Source organism: Motacilla alba, chromosome 3 (assembly GCF_015832195.1).
Source record: "Motacilla alba alba isolate MOTALB_02 chromosome 3, Motacilla_alba_V1.0_pri, whole genome shotgun sequence".
NCBI classification, from domain to species: Eukaryota; Metazoa; Chordata; class Aves; order Passeriformes; family Motacillidae; genus Motacilla; species Motacilla alba.
This window is the reverse complement of record NC_052018.1, coordinates 83853649-83872156: the sequence shown is the minus strand read 5'-3', so window position 1 is coordinate 83872156 and position 18508 is coordinate 83853649. Positions and strand designations below refer to the sequence as shown.

The 18508-nt window shown below is 34.5% G+C and overlaps 1 protein-coding gene across 1 annotated transcript in view; it reads right to left on the bottom strand.

Moving 5' to 3' along the window:
• DNAH8 (dynein axonemal heavy chain 8) overlaps nucleotides 1–18508 on the bottom strand; it is a 117270-nt gene that overhangs the window by 6244 nt on the left and 92518 nt on the right. Inside the window, 11 exon segments of the mRNA XM_038132165.1 lie at nucleotides 3221–3381; nucleotides 3763–3864; nucleotides 5083–5199; nucleotides 7228–7383; nucleotides 9869–10021; nucleotides 12288–12361; nucleotides 13278–13480; nucleotides 15131–15249; nucleotides 17219–17340; nucleotides 17702–17892; nucleotides 17993–18245. Coding sequence (XP_037988093.1) covers nucleotides 3221–3381; nucleotides 3763–3864; nucleotides 5083–5199; nucleotides 7228–7383; nucleotides 9869–10021; nucleotides 12288–12361; nucleotides 13278–13480; nucleotides 15131–15249; nucleotides 17219–17340; nucleotides 17702–17892; nucleotides 17993–18245 — 1651 coding nt within the window.

Below are 18508 nucleotides of genomic sequence, written 5' to 3'. Positions count from 1 at the left end.
AAGGTTTTTCATAACCCTTGACTTGAGACTCAAAACTCTCAAGCTTTTTTCAATTTATGGCCCCATTAAAAGAATGACAGATTTATTCAAGACCACGTATGAACAGGAAAGATAAAAATTCTCTTGGACTCATGGCTTCATTGGTAATTTGGATGACATAGTGGTGGTTGTAACCTTTCCTTTGTGTCTTGCTGATTTAACAAGCAGTGATTAGAGATATGTGAACCTTCCTCTCCATACTGTAAGCACTGTTCTTCCAATTCTGCTGTCAGACTATTTTATGCAGAAGGTATGGGTTCCCTGATTATTACATCAATTAAATTATAATAAATTTAGGGAAAAGGAGGGAATGGCTTTTGAGAAACAGCATCAAAGGAATGGAATCAAAGGTGATACTGATTGGTGATATTACTTTCTTAACTGACACAAGCTAGGAACCTTCTGAAGAGGAGAAGTTGGGTGAATCTTGCATAAATAACAATTACTCCTTGAACAAGACTTTTTTAAAAATAAAAATAGAAAAGACAAAAATATGTATCTTTGTCTTTACATAATTTAAAGTAATTATCCACTGCAGAAGTGAGGTTAAAATACCAAGAAAGAATTTCATTTACATACCACTGGGACATATTCAACATAAAAACCACTCTGGAACAAAATTTTTCTGGGCTTTGGAAAACCTCACTTTACTTTAGATTGCAAATAAAATGAAGTATAGATGCAAACAATAATGATAAAAAGATGGCAGAAGTCTGCAGAGGAAGTACCATGTTCCTGAGAACGGAATCAGTTGCATGTGATGGGTTGACCCTCATCACATGCAGATATTTATGTGTAGATGTCTCCATAACAGGTTTTTGTCCCGATTGCCCAATTCAGCTCATGTATTTTAGATGTCTGCTTTGTGATGAGAGAAATTGCACTTTACAAGGATCTATTTTTCTCTATTACTGTTAAGAAAGTCTAGAGTAACCAGAAAGAAAACTACAGCAACATTAAACGAATCTCATTTATAGTGTCAGTGTTGCTTAAAGTATGTAAGATAAAGTACTCAATACCTATTTATATATTTTTCCCCCAAAACAGTATTGTAAAGTGAATTGTGTCGTAAGAAAAAAGAAAACTGATTTTCTATGGATTCAGATTTACTACAAAAAGCATTATTAAGAGTATTTTCTCAAGAGTTTGGATGTAACATACTATCATTATTTGATAGCTGGAATATGTGCCATCAGGGATTTTCTGTCCTGGAAGTGAAAACTAAGAAAAAATGCACACGACTGAACCATTGCTTCAGCTTGGTATAGAAGACAGCAATACCTATTGCAGCACGGTGTTCAAAACCTTACATTGATCAGCCTGCAATGGCTTAACAAAAATGCAGCTACATTTAAGGCTTCAGAAGGGAACCAATTGGGAAGGGGTTTTGGCAGAAGACTGTCGGAATATTCCTTTCCTGCTCATGTGGCTTTGCAGAGCCTATGATTCATACAGCAAGTTAAAATCATTCTCAATGACTTCAGGTGTTAATCCTAAATGAAAGCATTGAAATTCATTGAAGCCTTACAATTGGAACCAACAGATTGAGCTTTTGGCTGAACTGTAAAACTGCCACAGTAAATTAGTGAGAGATAAGATTTTTCTTGTCCTCAGAAATAGTAACATGGAGAGGTCTTTGCTCTCTCAGGGTTTCAATTCCAGCAGTTAGCCTTCTGCATACTCTGAGATGACTTGATTAGATATTATAAGGAGAATTTGAATAGAATTTTATATTGTACGGGATGCTAATCCATTTGGTCTGTGCGTCAAAGACAAAATTCAGACACAGTAGCTGTGAATTGTTGCTTATAAGAGACCATGATAAGACATGGAAAAAAACATGAAGCCGCTGAACATTTTCCCCAAACTCTAAAGAAATACCTACAAGGCAAAATCTATAGGAGAAAAAACAGGGCTAAAGTAACAGGAATATGTGGAGGTACCAAGTGGAAGAAAAACTGAGCGCTGAAGAGAAACCAGAGAGCTGTTCCTACTCACTAAAGCTCCTCCAACAGTATTAGTCTCAAGTTTCCTCCTATAAATTAGCTCTCCTACAAGCCTAATTTTGGATCTACAGCATGTGTCTCTTCAAGACTTTGTTTAGCTCTCTGTTAAATCTTGGCTCGTCTTTCTTCTTTAATCATTTCTGGAAGGGAGGTCTTGCAAGTATCAGGGAATGACTTGAAACAGAATCTACTCTCAGATTCTTTTCTTCACAAGCATATATTAACAGAGGTATGTGCTAGTAGGAGTTGACAATAAAACTACTCACAGCATATACTGTGTACTCTTCTCACAGCATACTTAGAATACAGGCCTCTTGACATGACATCAGCCTCTCAACTTTGAGACTGAAAAATTGTGGGAAATTATTGCTTCATCCAAAAATATTAGATGATGTTAGATTTTCACAGCAGCTCTGGATTTGAATAACATTTGTTTTATTTAAAAGTAGAAAAATAGCTACATGAAGAAACAACGAATGTAGAATGTGGAGATACTGCATATGAAAATGCAGTATTTCATGGAAGAATTATTAAGAACTTCAGTGAAAAAAATATGACCATGTTCATATCCTTTCACAGAGCATAAAATATTAGAAAGAAATAAAGGGCAAGCTGTTACACAGATTATTTGGAATGAAAGAGTGAATTCAGTCAAAGATAAATTTTTAAGTGGAGCTAGTACTTGGTGCAGTTGAAAAGCCTCTTTTAAATAATGTAAATGGCCAGACCTATTGCATCATTAGTTTGTAGTTGCATCCAAAAGCATGCTTGTAAACCAAATGACAATCCAGACAATCATTTAACGAGTATGCACAGAAAAATAAACTGCTTGAAACAGAAGGCCAATACTAGAAACTTTCTCTAGTTAAAATGTATAGAACCACCTATCATATGTTCACATAAAAGTTGCATAACGCATGCAATTTTTAGAAGTAAAATCATGAGGCGTAAGTAATAAGAATTCCAACTGCTTTAAAAGGACATGTAAAATGCAGCTGAAGATACTGCATTTATAACAATGTATATACACAGGAAATGTTCCACTTCAACAGTGAAATTCACATGAATCCTAGGTTACCAATGCAAAATATACTTTACTTAAACACTTCGTAGGAATTTGTTTCCAAACACTAAAAGAAACATTCTCCATTTTTAAAATGTTGAGGCCTACTTACGTAATATCAGCATTGGGATGGAGACCAAACACCTCTGGGCTGTCCATGGCAGGAAGTAACTGGATGTATTCAAAGTACTGTTCCAGAGTTTTGCATACTGGAATCTTATAGCCAGTGTAAAAGCAGAAAGCACTGTCAAACATACTTTCATTAAACCATACCTGTGAAAAATCCATGGGGAGAAAAGAAAGACAGCAATTATTTTGCTACTTAGAGGGCTTTTTAACCTCACTTTTACTCTTGGATGATTAGGGTTCTTGTTTCAGCTACTGCACCTAATTTTACTTTAATACAACTGTAAATCATTAAGAATTATGTCTACTAAGTTTGACTTCCAGATGAGTCTTTTTAATTTAAGCTTCTGCTCCTCACCAAAGAGGAACCAAAGGGAAGATCCGCACTGCCAAAGAATGATGTTTTGAAAAATTTGTTTTACTTTGAAAATTGGTGAAGTGCATATTCAGCAGAAAGAACGCCTTGTGATTTCTTTATTGCAGCTGCCAATAAACATGACAAATAACTGTATTTCCAAGATCTCCTACCCTTGCAAAGCAATTGAGAAGACGTTTATCATAATCATCTGTGACTCGGCCTCCATACTGTACTTCTCCAATCATGTAGCGTACTGTGTTCCATGATATCCCCTGGATGCAAGTAAAGTACATGAAAGACTATAGTTACTATATGTAAGAAGAATTTAATTTAAATAGAATCTGAAGCTCATAATATTCTGAAACATAAACCGAAAAAATTATTTAACAATACGTTATTTCTAATATATTCACTGAGCTCAGCTCTGTAATTTTATAGGAGGGTTGGGCTTGATCCTGCTATTATAAATACAGAATCACAGGATCATTTATGTTGGAAAAGACCTTTAAGACCACTACATCCAATCTTTGACCAAGCACCAATTTAGACCATGGCAGTAAGAGCCATGTCTAGTTGTTTCTTGAACACCTACAAGCACAGTGACTCCGCAGCCTTCCTGGGCTGTTCATTCCAATGCTTGACAACACTTTCCACTAAGAAAACAGTGCTAATGCTAATCTTCCTGGTGTTCAGCCTAAACCTCCCCTGGCACAGCTTGAGGTTATGTCCTCTTGTCACGTTGCTGGTCGCCTGGGAGAAGAGGCTGATCTCCACCTGGCTCTACACCTGCCTTTCAGGAGCTGTAGAGAGTGACAAGGTCACCCCGAGCCTCCTTTTCTCCGGGCTACACACTCTGGGTCCCTCAGCCACTCCTCATATACCTTGAGCTCTAGAAGTAAAATCTCATAATATTTTATATATATATATATATATATATATATATATATATATATATATATATATATATATATATATATATATATATATAATTATTATTTGTTTGACCTTAAATCACTCACAGCTGCTATTGCCTGTCCTCTTAACCCCCATTCCACCCTCCCCATGCCACCCTTCTCCCTATTTCTCATTTTTCTCTCCTGGCTGAGTGCTGCTTCATAAAGGAATGGCTATCCCCTGCTAAGCAGTAGAATATCAAATGGTAGCTGTAGAGAGGTTTGATTTGCTCTATCAAACTTGGTAAATATTTAGGTCCCTTTCCAAAACAGATAACATACAGACTTGTTAATTTTGGATACAGCAGTGAAAAAGAAAAACAAATTTTAATGTTCTTAACAAATAGGTATTTTTACATGCATGACAGCACATAAAATATTTCAGCTTGATTTTCTTGCAGAGAACCTGAACCTTTGATCATTAGAAGTGGCACTAAATGAATAGCAATGAGTAAATTATGATGAACATGAGGAAAAAACAATTTCTGCCACCATTCAAAGCATTAAAATGTACTATATAAAGATTTTAGCATTCACCTTCTTGATGTCAATTTTTTTTAGGTGATTTTGTATAAACTGAACGCTGGCTGTAAAGTCTGCTGAGTTAAATTCATAGGGAATATTCCAACCCAAAGGTCCAAACTTGCGTCGCTCCTTAGGAATAAAATTAAAACCAAATATATTTATGAAACAACTTATAATTTTCTTTCCTTAATAAATTTCAATAATAACATTACCAGTGGAGTAAAGGATTGAACTGGAGAAGAAACATAGCCTAGGAAATAGCTGTATGCCTCATACATATCAATAATACAGTTAAGTTATACCATGAGGGATAAATATTTATAGAAAAAGCAACAAAATAATTTATTAATAACTTTAATAATCAATTTATAAGTCACAGGTTTGCAATGCCTCACCTCTGTGTGGTTAATGAGATTTTTATATTAAGTAATTAATTTATTTAGCATGGTACAGTTTTTCTCTTCTTTTTACATATACTATCGACTAATGATACTTTCAAATTTTCAAGCTCCTATATTTATGCTCAGGTTTCCAAAGAGCTCTGTACTGCCACTTCTGTCTTATCGTTTCAGTATGGTTTTTTTAATGTACATTTTTTCAAAATGTATAACTTTATGTTAAGGTTGCTACCATTACATTATTAAAATATATTATTGCATGCCTACTTGGAAGTAAAGTGATAACCATTGTATTAACAGAAAAATAGTCAACTATAAAAGAATAAATATTCTGTAGCCCAAACACTTCCAACATCTAGCACTATTTGATTTCTCACAAGTATGTTAAAGCCACCTCAGTTAAATTGCTCAGTGATTTTTTTCAGAATGTAGAACAAATTAATCCAAGAAGTTTAGAACTAAATTTATGAATAGTGCTGACATTTATCAAACTAATAAATTACATTTTAAAATTATCTAAGTAATAACATATTTATCAGATTTTATATTACCAAGTCACTAATCACTGACAGTTTTTGACACCTGAAGTAACATTTAGGCACCCTAGCTACAATATTTAAAAAGAACTAGAATGAAAAAAAACCAAAACCCATCTTTTATTTTTCAAAATCGAATATTGCTTATAAGCAGACGAGACAGCATTAAACAATAATACCTAGCAGAAAAGTGTAATGATTTCCTGCAAAGTGTTTTGAATTAGATCTTAAGCTATATTTATCATAATGATCTTGTCACCAAAGGATATTAAGAATTGGTCACTTTAAAGGCAGGACAATGTATATATTGCTTGTTGGTTGGTAATTCATAAATAAAATTTCTTAATAGATGAATAGCTGTAATAGTTTTTAAAAATATTGATGGGTTGAATAAGCATAGATCTTCTAGTTCCACAAGAACAGTATAATCACAAGGCAGTACACTGAACAAGTTTTTCACTGTTTAAAAAGGGTAGAAGAAGGAAAATAATGCAGAATGACGTATCTTAACAGTGAACATCAAAAAATCGTCCTTCTCTCACCAGCTGCTTACACCAAAAATACAAGATGCTCAGTAGAACCTAAGGCTTAAACAGTGTTTTGTAACTATTTTGAGATCCTTGGTGAAAGGAGGTACATTCAGAGAGCTCAGAATATTAGCCTTTATTGTGATCTCAAAACTTATTTCTCTTTAAAGTACAATGTATGGACATCTTTGTTCTCACACTGGAATTAATGTATAAAACACATTGGCACAGATATTATAAGAATTTTATTTAATTTTAGCCATCTAGAAAATAGCCACTCTAAGTTAGGCATCTGGATTGCCTTTAAAATCAATGGAGAGAGTGATACATCTCTAGAAAAATATCCACTCTTAGAGAAAGACAGCTGTGACAGATAAGCTGGTTTTCTGTTTCAGCATGCTTATCTATTTCTACTGACTACAGAGAGAAATTTTTCCCATATACCCAATGACTAACTTTCGATCAGCTGAAGTTAGATGAGAAAAAAAAAATTCCAAATGCCCATTATATGAGAATTATTTAAAAGCTCTTAAAAAAAAAGAGATAATAATGAACCTTGAAATACAGATTACAGAAGTTAAAGCTTTAGGCCTGCAGCATGATGCTACAATAAATATCAGAATGTGTTTTTTCAGGAACCTCGATTAGAGTGACTCCATATATTACACCATTATTTGCAAACCTTTTAAGAAATACCTGAACAGTAGAATGCAGGAAAGCTACAGTGTAAAGCAAAGGTTTCCACATAGGCAGGTTGCTAACATTTAACAGATCCTGACTAATTCCAGAAAATGTTCTTTTCAGTCCGGCACGTATACCTTGTGGAGGTTCATTTGTGAACTTTATAGCAATCTGTCACAAGAAAAATATAAAGGAATTGGATTTGTTTACTGAAACAAAAATAGCAACATATGAAAATGTCACAACTACTAGTTATAAATAAAATGTAAATAACTGAAGCCTTGTAGAAATAAAATTGATATGCACTTAAACTGCATAAAAGGAGTACACAGAAACATAGAATAGTTTGAGTTGGAAAGGACCTTTTAAAGGCCATCTAGTCCAACCCACCTGCAATCATCAGTGACATCTTCAAACAGATCAGGTTGTTCAGACTCCTGTTCAACTTGACCTTGAATATTTCCAGGGATGGAGTATCCAATACCTTTCTGGGTGCCACCTGTCTCAGTGCCTCACCATCCTCATTGTAAAAAACTTGTATCTAATCTAAATAAAACCCCCTTCAGTTTAAAACCAGAATCCCTTGACCTGTTGCAACACATCATACTAAAATGTCTGTCCTCACGTTTCCCATGGGCCCCTTCAAGTACTGCAAAGCTGCAATAAGGTCTTCCCAAAGCCTTCTCTTCTGCAGTCATACTAGATTAGACCACAAAGGATTTTGAACATAGACCTTTAATTTCTCTTGATTAAAACCATCACTGACACTTGGCCATGGACCTGAAATTTATCATCAATGACATAAAAGCAGTCAACATGCTTTTCAGAAGGCTTTTCTATCTCTGATTCAATGACTGAATCATGCAAGAGAAGCATCCCTTATAATGACAAGAACAGTGTAGTATTTCTGTTCCGAGAATTTCACAGTAAATACAATGAAATCTCACTCCTCAGATCAGATCTTTGTGTTCACAGTGGCTACTCTGGGCTCTGTGTCTGTCTACAGCAGCAAATTAGATTCACCAGAGAATACTCCTGAGTACTGTGGTCAGTAGACATTGAATCCATATTTGTGGTAGTAAATTGCCACAGCCCCTTAGAATTCAGCCCCTTAGTTTCATGAAAACTGCCTAATGGGAAGAGTGGCTACACCATTTTGATTTTCAAACCATACCTGTAAATTATTTGGAAAAGTGCTAGTAAGCACAGGTTTACACATCAGAGAATATTGTAACTACTTACCCCTATGGGCTATTGCATTCCAATGCTGGATAATGCTCATGGAACAATTTATTAGTTCAGACACAGACTGGCCCTACCAGAATCTCTGTTGCTCAAGACAATTACAAATGCTGGAGGAACTCAAATAAAAAATAAAGGGTTTTTTTTTTCCTCCAACTGTAAATACTTGTTTGTCTAGCTTGGGTAACACGGCAGCTTGCACAGGAGACAGGCAAGGCAGCACATGGACACACTGAGTTATGTTCCTGTTACTGTTGGACTGAATTGGAACACTTGAAAAATCAATGTTTCCACATTTCAAAGGATATCCTGTTCAAGTTTTGATGAAAATTCTGTATTGAAAAGAGCAAAGCAAATTGTTCTCTTTTCATCTGAGAAGGGGCTTTGGTTTGTCAATTATTCTTGTTCTGGAATTCCTGAATATGTTAACATTTTAACAGGTAACATGACACTCTATAGTGGGAAATCACATGTGAAATATTTGAGATGAACACAGTTAAGATTAATCTAGCAACCCTCTGAGTTCTCTTTTCTCACTTTTAGCAAACTGTGTGTCCACACACCTCACTATTCATAAACCCCTTGGAGATGGAGGATGATTTTGTGTTCTTTTGAGAGAACACAGGAGTCCATACAGCTAGCTTTCCATACACAGACCATGGTGATGGACAATTCTTACTGAAGGTTGTCTCTACACTCTTTCAAGACAGGAGTCCTTCCCCCCTTTACATGCTGGATATCAGGTGAGGCATCTATTTTTATTCAGAGAGAATAAGAATGACTAAGGAGACTTCCACTGTCTCTCAGAGGAAAGGGAACATAGGAATATCAACATACAGCTATTACAGTAGATATTAAGTAGCATAAAGACTCAATGTGAGAATGTTGGGAACCATCATCAGTGACTTAAGTGTACTTTGTAAGAGTTTAGGCAATTCTCCTGGTTCTGACAAAAAGTGTGTCCTTGAGATCTACAGAACAGCCATTTATAGTTCATGCAAAGAAATCGAGTAGATGATGTTCTCTAAGATGTGTTATCCATGAGTGTTCTGTCCCATTTACATTTTATTTATTTATTTTAGGGGAATCTTGAATCTCTGTAGAAGAATGTTTGTGGGCATTAGCCTGTCCACAAGGCATCCAGATGAGGGAAAAGGGATACAAGTAAAGCCAGATGGCTTTTATTGAAGTGCTTCTGTGTACAGAATAAGTGTGGACTCACACACACATAATGCATCATCAAGAGCTTCCAGTTACTGGTAAGTAACCTTCCTCTTTGAAGTGATATTTACATTGTAACATAAGTCCATTTTTTCTTGGGTTTTAGGGTTTTTCCCTCCATTTTTTTACTGCCATTCACATAATTAATTTGAATAATTTTCATTAAGTACCTGAATTACATATTTGAACAAACCTGTAGCAGTGTAATTGGGAATTTAAGATGTTGTTCAGTAGTTATCCAAACTCGAAATGTGTCATTCTGGATCTCAGCAGTAAGAAGTGTCTCCAGTAGTTCATCCATGAACTCCAGTCCAAGGTGACAATTCTGAAGTAACACCCAACCTCCCTAAACAAGGATATCAACTATTACCGTATAATATTAAGAACAAGTTATGCATAATGCTAAAGCCAGCTGTCTATATAAGAATCAAATTTGGTTTTCCATGTAATTTTTTTAAACTTCTGTTCTGTTCCTGAATACATATTCTCTTTTGATATTATAGGATATTGGCACAGATAAAGAAAATAGGATAAGTTAGTGCAAAAGTTATTTCCACATTCTCTTTTTCTCAATGAAAACAACATAACCAGGCTCAATATTGTAAGTAAAGAATCAGTGCTATCTAGTGGCAAAAAGAGGTTCCTGTACTCTCCCAGCAAAACATCAGTGATAAGCAATCCTGTCCTCAGATCCAAAAAAAAATGTGAATGGAAAAATATCAGCTGAAATTTAAGGAATATATATTTTTAAAAACTGATTTGTTAATAGCATAATCTAAATAAGTGCAAAGAAGTGGTAATAAGACTCTAAAAGTTTCTAACTCCAATTAGTTTATCTGCAATAAAGGCATTTGCATGAAATTCAACCTCCACTTATTTTGATCTTATTCATCTCTCAAATTGCGTGAAAGCTCTAGTTGGATTATTGTCTCTCTGAACTTCTGTTTATGAATTTAAATCCAATCAGCATTTTTAGCATCACTTTAGAAGCCTGATGAATTAGAAGCCTGATATTAAAATGGGACATTATTTAATCAGTTCTAAACAGTGATGGACAGTGGATTTCATTACAGCTTGTAATTTCATTTTAGCAATTTTGTTTTAGCTCATTTTAAAAACATCAGTAACTGTTGGTGAAAAATATAATTGACATATTTATGGTGAATTGATAGATATTTAAAAAAGAAGATTAAATGAAGGTGGTTTTTTTTTTCCTTCTTAAAAGAAGGATGGCGATCAACTTTTCAGAGGGAAATCTTTAATCAATTTCGTACATTTCCAAATGAATTAAACATAGTTTTTGAAAACTATCTTCCTGTAACACAGCACAGCAGTTGTAATAATATTATGTAGTCTTGGCCAGAGGTACAAAAAAACCAAATAGGTATTTGTCTTCATATTCACTAATTCTGTTTAGTTGTTACAAATCTGATGATTACATTTTCCTCCCTTCAGCACCAAGGCATGTGGTTCAGAAACTGTTACTGGTAGCTCTACTGGAGTGCTGTTTTGAGTGTCCTTGTGCTTCAAATTAAGGGCAAAAGAAAGGAAGGGATGCTCCAGTTTTCACTATTGCCATGAACTGGGCAGTGACCATTCTAGACATACAAAGAAAGAAATACCAGATGTATGTGTGCACTTATAATATAAATTGTCATTTGCTATGAAGATATTTCTTTTTTCTCTTTTTCCAAATTGGCGTACATCTATCTGAATGCCAATACTCATATTCTGCTCTCTATTACCGGAGATCCTCTACCCCTCCAAAGTACAGGTATGACTGATATCCCATATTTTGAGTTTGCAGGCAACTATGGCTGTATGTCTTCATTTGAAAGACAGTCCACAACTCCTTGAAATGTCCAGCTGACCAGAAGGCACCACCTTTGCACTAAAACTTTTATATTGTATTTGAAGTTTCAATTGTGATCTCTCTGTAGCTGCTACTTAGGTTTTTCATGGTTTTACTGTTGGGGAATATCATCTGCCATAACAAATTACACTACAACACTTAAAGAAAAATTCTTATCTATTGTTTAGAAATTCTTAGACATGTTTGGGATTCAAAGCCAAAGGACTGACAATTAAAGAAACAAAGAAGAGACACCAAATGCTGGTGAGTAAGTGGTCTTGTCACTAGCAGTGTTGTAAGAAAAATGTGAAACAGTATTAGAAGCAAGCACATCCTTCTGCATCTACAACTTTAAGCTACGTTTGCACTCACAGTTTTATTCAGTAGAAGCTATGCAACATCCAGGTGTCTCTTATATGGGAGGGGAAAAAATGAAAAAAAATTCCAGTAAAGAGGTGGGATGTGGACAGGACCAGGCCCCAATGTCCTTTCAGCCTTTGTTAAGAGTGTAGTGGTAAGGAATGTGCTGCTTTTGGGAAGCTGCTCAGTAGCACTGCAGCCATAGGTATTGCCTTGGACTCCACTGTCACACATATATGCCACAGAGAAATGTTTTTAAATTCAGTCATTCAAAAAGACATGGTCACCCTGAGATATACTTGATAGCAAGATGAAAATGCAAAATATTGTAGACTGCATGCTAAAGGGGTGTAAAAGAATACCAAAACAATCAACTTATGTTGCAATGTTTTTTCCCCACCTGTTCCATTGACACCTCTATGAGTTTGCGTGCATGAACCTCTTGTCCTTGGCCCATTGAGATGGTCTTACATTCTATAAAATATTTAACAATATAAGATTAATGAACTTCTATTATTGAGAAAAAGTAAGAATTTCAATTCAGTCCAACAACCAGTGATATAAATACAGCACAATTAAATAAATTTAATGCAAAAATTTATAAATATGAAAGCATATGAAAGCACTTCACCATCATATTATGCTATTATGTATACATTTTCTAAACACTGACATTTTGTATAACAACATTGAAATACACATACACAATACTTACAGAAGCTAAAGACTGTGACTAGTGTTGCCTGTGAATGTGAATTTGTACCAAATTTTAACAACACCAGAGCATTTGAAATATGAACAGAGATTAAGTTTTCTTAAAGTGTACATAAACACAAGGCAAAGATGTAAAACTGAATTTATGAACATAATAATGTGAATAATGTCAAGAATATATGGGATCTACTCTCAACTCAGTTTGTATTCACACCCTTTCAAAACTTCCATATAATGTAGAACTAAAGTCCAGAATATTAAAATGTAGATCTTGTAACTATTTTTTGTTACAAAGTAATATTCTAAGCAGATTACTGATTTTTCAGTTACCTGTAGCTAACACTTAAAACAAGAAAATATTATTGTCACCATAACAGAACTTTAGAAGAAGAATTAACTGCTTTACAATATAGGGATTTTAAAAGTTATCATCATCAGGAAGAATGATAACAATTTATTAAAAAAAGACTTGAATTACTGTCCAACGTTACACAGAATGGTTCTTAGCATACTCTCTTCTGTTTAAAACATTATTTTATCTCTTAAGATGATGTTTCAGGAACAAACAGTAGTGCAAGAGAATTTAGGAAATACTTCTCAGAAAAAAAAATCTCTGAAATTACTTACACTGCCCATCTATGTCTTAACATATGACAATGAATAATTACTTTCATACCCAAATTAAGCTTCCGAGACAAGGAATTAATCTGATCAGTTGGGTCTGATCCCATAGACAAGAAACAGATGAGAGGTGTTCGCATGTCACTTTCTTCCCAAGTTTTTCTTAAATTCAAAATAACTGGCTCTGTATATTTCTCATGCAAGGAACTTGCAATATATTTCCTGGCTTGGGAAAGTGTTCGGTCTGGACACCAAGACCTAGAAAATAAATGATATAAAAGATATAAATTCACTGCCTCTTCCTCCAAGATCAGACTCAAATTAGAAATTTTATTTTTATCAATTAGAGGGATTTTTTAAAATTATGATATATATGTATACATACACACACATCTATATATATATATGTTTCTAGGTTTGCTTTATAGACATAATAACAGGCAGAGCTGATGGTCTTCCCTCTACTTATGATACTTTCCAGTTGCTTACAATTTTGCCTTAACTATTTGCATTGGAATTTTCTGTTCTAGGCACCTTCATTAGTTTGGGACATTCTTCATTTTAAACAGAACTTTTGTATTTGAGAACACAAAGAGGGAAATGTTAAGATAGTTTTTGCCCTTTAGTAAAACTCTGCACATGATTCATTTGGTCTGTTAGCCTTTTAGGGTACAAACTCAATTCTTTTGTTCTGGATTGTATTTGTGTTGGTAATGCGTGTTTTTCCCATGGAAAAAAAAAAACAACTGCTTTTGGATAAAATATATTACTTTGACTATCTTCAGGTTTTGAAGATCATTTAAATGCTTCAGACTTGGATGGCCCCCTCCCTCTTAGGGTGTAGAGCATTAAACAATATGGTATTTCCATCAGATTCCAGCCTTTTTACTGCACAGGTTGAATCTGCTCCAAAGACAAATCACAATCTAGTAAATAATATTGTTGGAGTATTTCATTAGTATCTCAGATTTATTTGTTACAGCACTTGGAAAGTCTAAAACTAATGGAATAAGATATGATCTCATGCATAAAGCAGCTGAATGCTTCTTTGGGGAAATTCATTTTATCCCAAGATCTTAGAGGTCTTATATGATGCAAAAAATATAATTTATAGCACACTTTTCACATGGGATTTTGAAGACTTATTTTGGATTTTCACAATCGCTCTTTTTTAATTTTATATTTTAATAGTTGTTTAAAGGTATTTAAAATAGTTAATTTTAAAAGAATTTTTTTAAAAATTGAAAAATATCTGGAATATTCTACTTTTTCATGGGCTTCTCAAAGAAGGCTGCAATATGCAATGCAGTTTGCATTTCTCCTGACATAAAAGCAAAGCTATAAAAAGTATTTTCTATAAATACCTTTAGACAGCAGAGGATAGCTCTGAAGTAACTGAATAAAAATATATTTAATGTAGAAAGGGCTAACAGCACGCCTGTTAGCTAAAGGAGCGAGAAGAAGCTGAGAAGCAAGAAGAAGCTGATAAGGAGCTCTCTCCAAGGCTGTAACCAAGGGGACCAAGAGAAGTGTGGAATTGAAGAAAGATAAGAAGAGAACTTTGCAGCTGGATGAAGTATTTTTAGAAAGTTAGTTAAGTCACTGTAACTTTTCACCAATGGTGTTATGTTGATTTATTGTGTTCAATAGTTAGGGTAGAAGAAGCAAAAACAAACATCAAGTGTATAAAAGGTCAGCCATGTTTGATAATAAAGAGTTGCCATCTGAGACTGCTTGTGGTCTCTGCTTTGTGTCGCGACCACCTCGACAGTGACAATTTTGTGTGAATGAATTGCTATTTAATATCACCCAGAGATAATTGAAATTAGACTATTATGATAATAGCATACTGATAGGTTGAGATGTGTTGCAACTGTGTAATTTCCCAAAATTTCTGAAGATGCTCACCTGATGAGTAAAAGCTTGCGAAACGTGTCAAGTGAATCGCTGTATCCATTAGGGATAATTTCTTCCTCAGGGGCATCTTTATCAAACCAGTGTTTCCATGCCTTATCACTTTCAGCTATCTAAATTTATTACATTAACACACAAATAAATACATTTCAGTTGCAGTAAAATCCCCTTGCAAATGTAGCTTTTAATGAGAGGCCATTTTTATATTAGGACATATTACAAGTAACATTGCCTATAGCATTTAAGACATATACCATGAGAATTGCTATTAAAATACTACAGATAGTATTTATTCAATTGCTGCAATCAGTTTTAGGATGCAGACTCTCAAGCCAGTCAGTTATCTATGTGTTACCCTCCCAAACACATGAATCTGCTTTAAAAAAATCAGTAATTAGCTGATTACAAGAGGAACATACTGTGATTGAATAATTAATTCCTTTTGGTCACAAAATATGAAAAGGACCAGAAAAATCTGTCCCAGTACAGTTTATCCAGCCAATGAATCACAAATTAAAAGTAGCAGATTCTAGTAAGCTTTTGGCTTGAGAAAGAATAAATCTGACCACAAATATGATCACAACATAAGGCACTTCTTAGAACCCCTGACCTAACAGGACAAGGAATACCAGTGGGCAGAACATAGTGAAAATGCAACTGAGCCTTCAATGCAGTGACTGAGGAGGGTCAGCTACTGCAATATTCTCAGACCACTGGAAAAAGAACAAAGAATGCACTGATAAAGGTTTAAAACAGAAGATGTCTATGTTAAATTAGGTCTCTTGGACTTATTTTTTTTTAGAGGAGAAAAACAAATTGAAACAAGCATGAGTAAAAGAAAAGCACAGGAGACCTCTTGAGAACAGGGCATACCATTCTCAGTCATTTTTTGGTCATTTTAAATAATTTTCTTTTTCATCTAAATGAATAATGATACAGTTGTATTTTATATGATTAATCAAATAGAACAGCACTTCTAATGGATAAAATAAGTATTAAAAAGATGTTTTCACAATATTTGGATTTTTAATTGATATCCTCGTTGGCACCCTTCCATATTCCATTTCTACCTATGACTGAAATAAATTTAATTGCCAGTTTTTAACTTTGCAACTACCTGGCAAAAGTAAGACAGTGTTAAAAAACTAATTTAAAAAGGAGAGCTTTTGTGGTGACATGGTCACCCAAGTATTTCAGACTCTAAATTTCTGTTTGCACACATTCTAGAAAAGCCCTGGAAAAAGGACTTTTATAGAAATAGGATTCTGGTGCCCTAACAACCCAGAGTGAACAACCTAACTAAAGAGCCTCCAACTTTCTCCTAACTTAATATTCTATTTTGATACCTCAAGAAACCAAAAACTGGAAGAATTGCACTGGTATGTATCCAACTCTTGCCTTCATACAGGGCTTAGAAACAGCCAGGACCACTTGCAGGTAACCATTTAGCTAAAATGTCTGCTACCCTACAGGGCCATCACAAAATGGACTTGGCCAGCCAGTGCTGTAACAGCAAGGAGAACTTACTGTCCTGGCTATCAGCCTGATTAGCAAGGGGCACTTAGATACAAGAAATGCTTAGGGAATGGTTTAACTGCACTAAAAAAAGAAAAGTAAATTTACCAAGTTGAACATGACACAAGCTTATGTGCATATAAGTTCATGCATGCCTACATAAAACATGGCATTTGTAGCTAGCTCAACATATGTAAATGTTAACCCTGGAAGGGAAATGAGTATTTAGAAACAAGCATCAAACCATTCACTTGTAAAAATATACCAGAATCAAGACAGACAACATTGTAACTTAAACCTGACACTCAGATTAATTTTATAAGCCTTTTTGATCCTCTACCTTTTTATCCTCTCTTTTATTGACTCCCATTTTCCTTTGCTCCTGTTCCTTCTCTCCTTTTTCTACCTCAATTACTACAATACCAAATACCATAAAGAAAATAAATAAACACACCACCATTCATGCTACCTCATTGCCTCTATGATGTTATTCTGTATTTTTGTGAAAACACAATTATGATGACAAAACTGGTTATTAACATTAAAAAGTTAATTATAAGATATCACCTGGTTCAAAATTTGTTCAAATTGTGGAAGTTTGTTCAACTCCACTAGATTTAGCCATGTCATGTCAAGAATCCAGCGGCATGGTTTGGGTGGGCAAGCCTGTAGATCCAAAGCTGCACCTCCTGTGGATAAAAGCACAGGATGAAATGTACTTTCTGATGAAATACATGATATTCCAGGGGTCACGATATAATTGATATTTCTTTTTAATTTATATATTTTGACCTAAGTAATTTTCTCCAGGATACTAACTGTACTCTTGGTTACTTAGCATTTATTTTATACCAAAGGATAACTTAGCGTTATTAATGACCTTCTCACAGGTGCTGGAAGGCTGCTATTGGGTGTTCTCTGAGGCTTCCCTTTGCCAAGCTGAACAAGCCCAGTTCCCACAGAAATGTTGATAGAAATAAGATTTTGAAATGGCATCTAAGTTAAAAAAGTTGAATTAGCTCTACACATAAAACAATTTTTAAAACTTACCTCTAATGAGAGTTTGGAACTCTCTGTTTTCCACATGTCCCCTCTCAATATCAATTTTTAAAGCCAGGAGGAGGGTAAAGAGGAATTTGTGGTTTTCATACAGGCCTCTAACAGAATATGAGTGAATTTCAAAAGTAAGATATTCAATAATATTTGAGATTCTTTTCTGAGGTACAGGAGACTTCTTAGACCTAAATCATGAAAACAAAGCACAAAGCAACCACATTAATAAGAGCAAGTACATTGGAAAGGCAAACATCTGAATAGTAGGAAAAATCTGTGTCTTCCTACCTGGCTATAGATTGATCAAATAGCTTCAAGAACTGAGCCAGTGAAGTTTGATACATATTATTGACCATGCTCATTGCTGTAAGAAGGAAATAAAGAATGCTTCCACGTGTAGCAACAGGTCGATATTCCTCCTGAGCAGTGTTAATCTTCACTTCAGTTTCTGCTGCCACAGACAACTTGACAGCTATTTCAGCAGCTGTTTGCTTAGTTGTTTGCAGGACACCAATTAAAGATTCATCATCCACTAGTGAACCTGAAAAGCAAAATACTGGATGTTTAGGATATTATTATAACAATATTTTCACTTCATATGTATATATAAAACAAAATGCCAAATTACAGGAATTATTGATTTTAAAAAAATGAAATTATTTACTGAATTACAGAAAGCTTTTAAAATAGAGACCAGACAGGATATGTAATATTAAAATTATTTTTACATCCAACATATTTTAGCAAAGTCATTCAAAATATGTTAAATGTATTTATACCAACAGCTTTGCAACACATACTAGA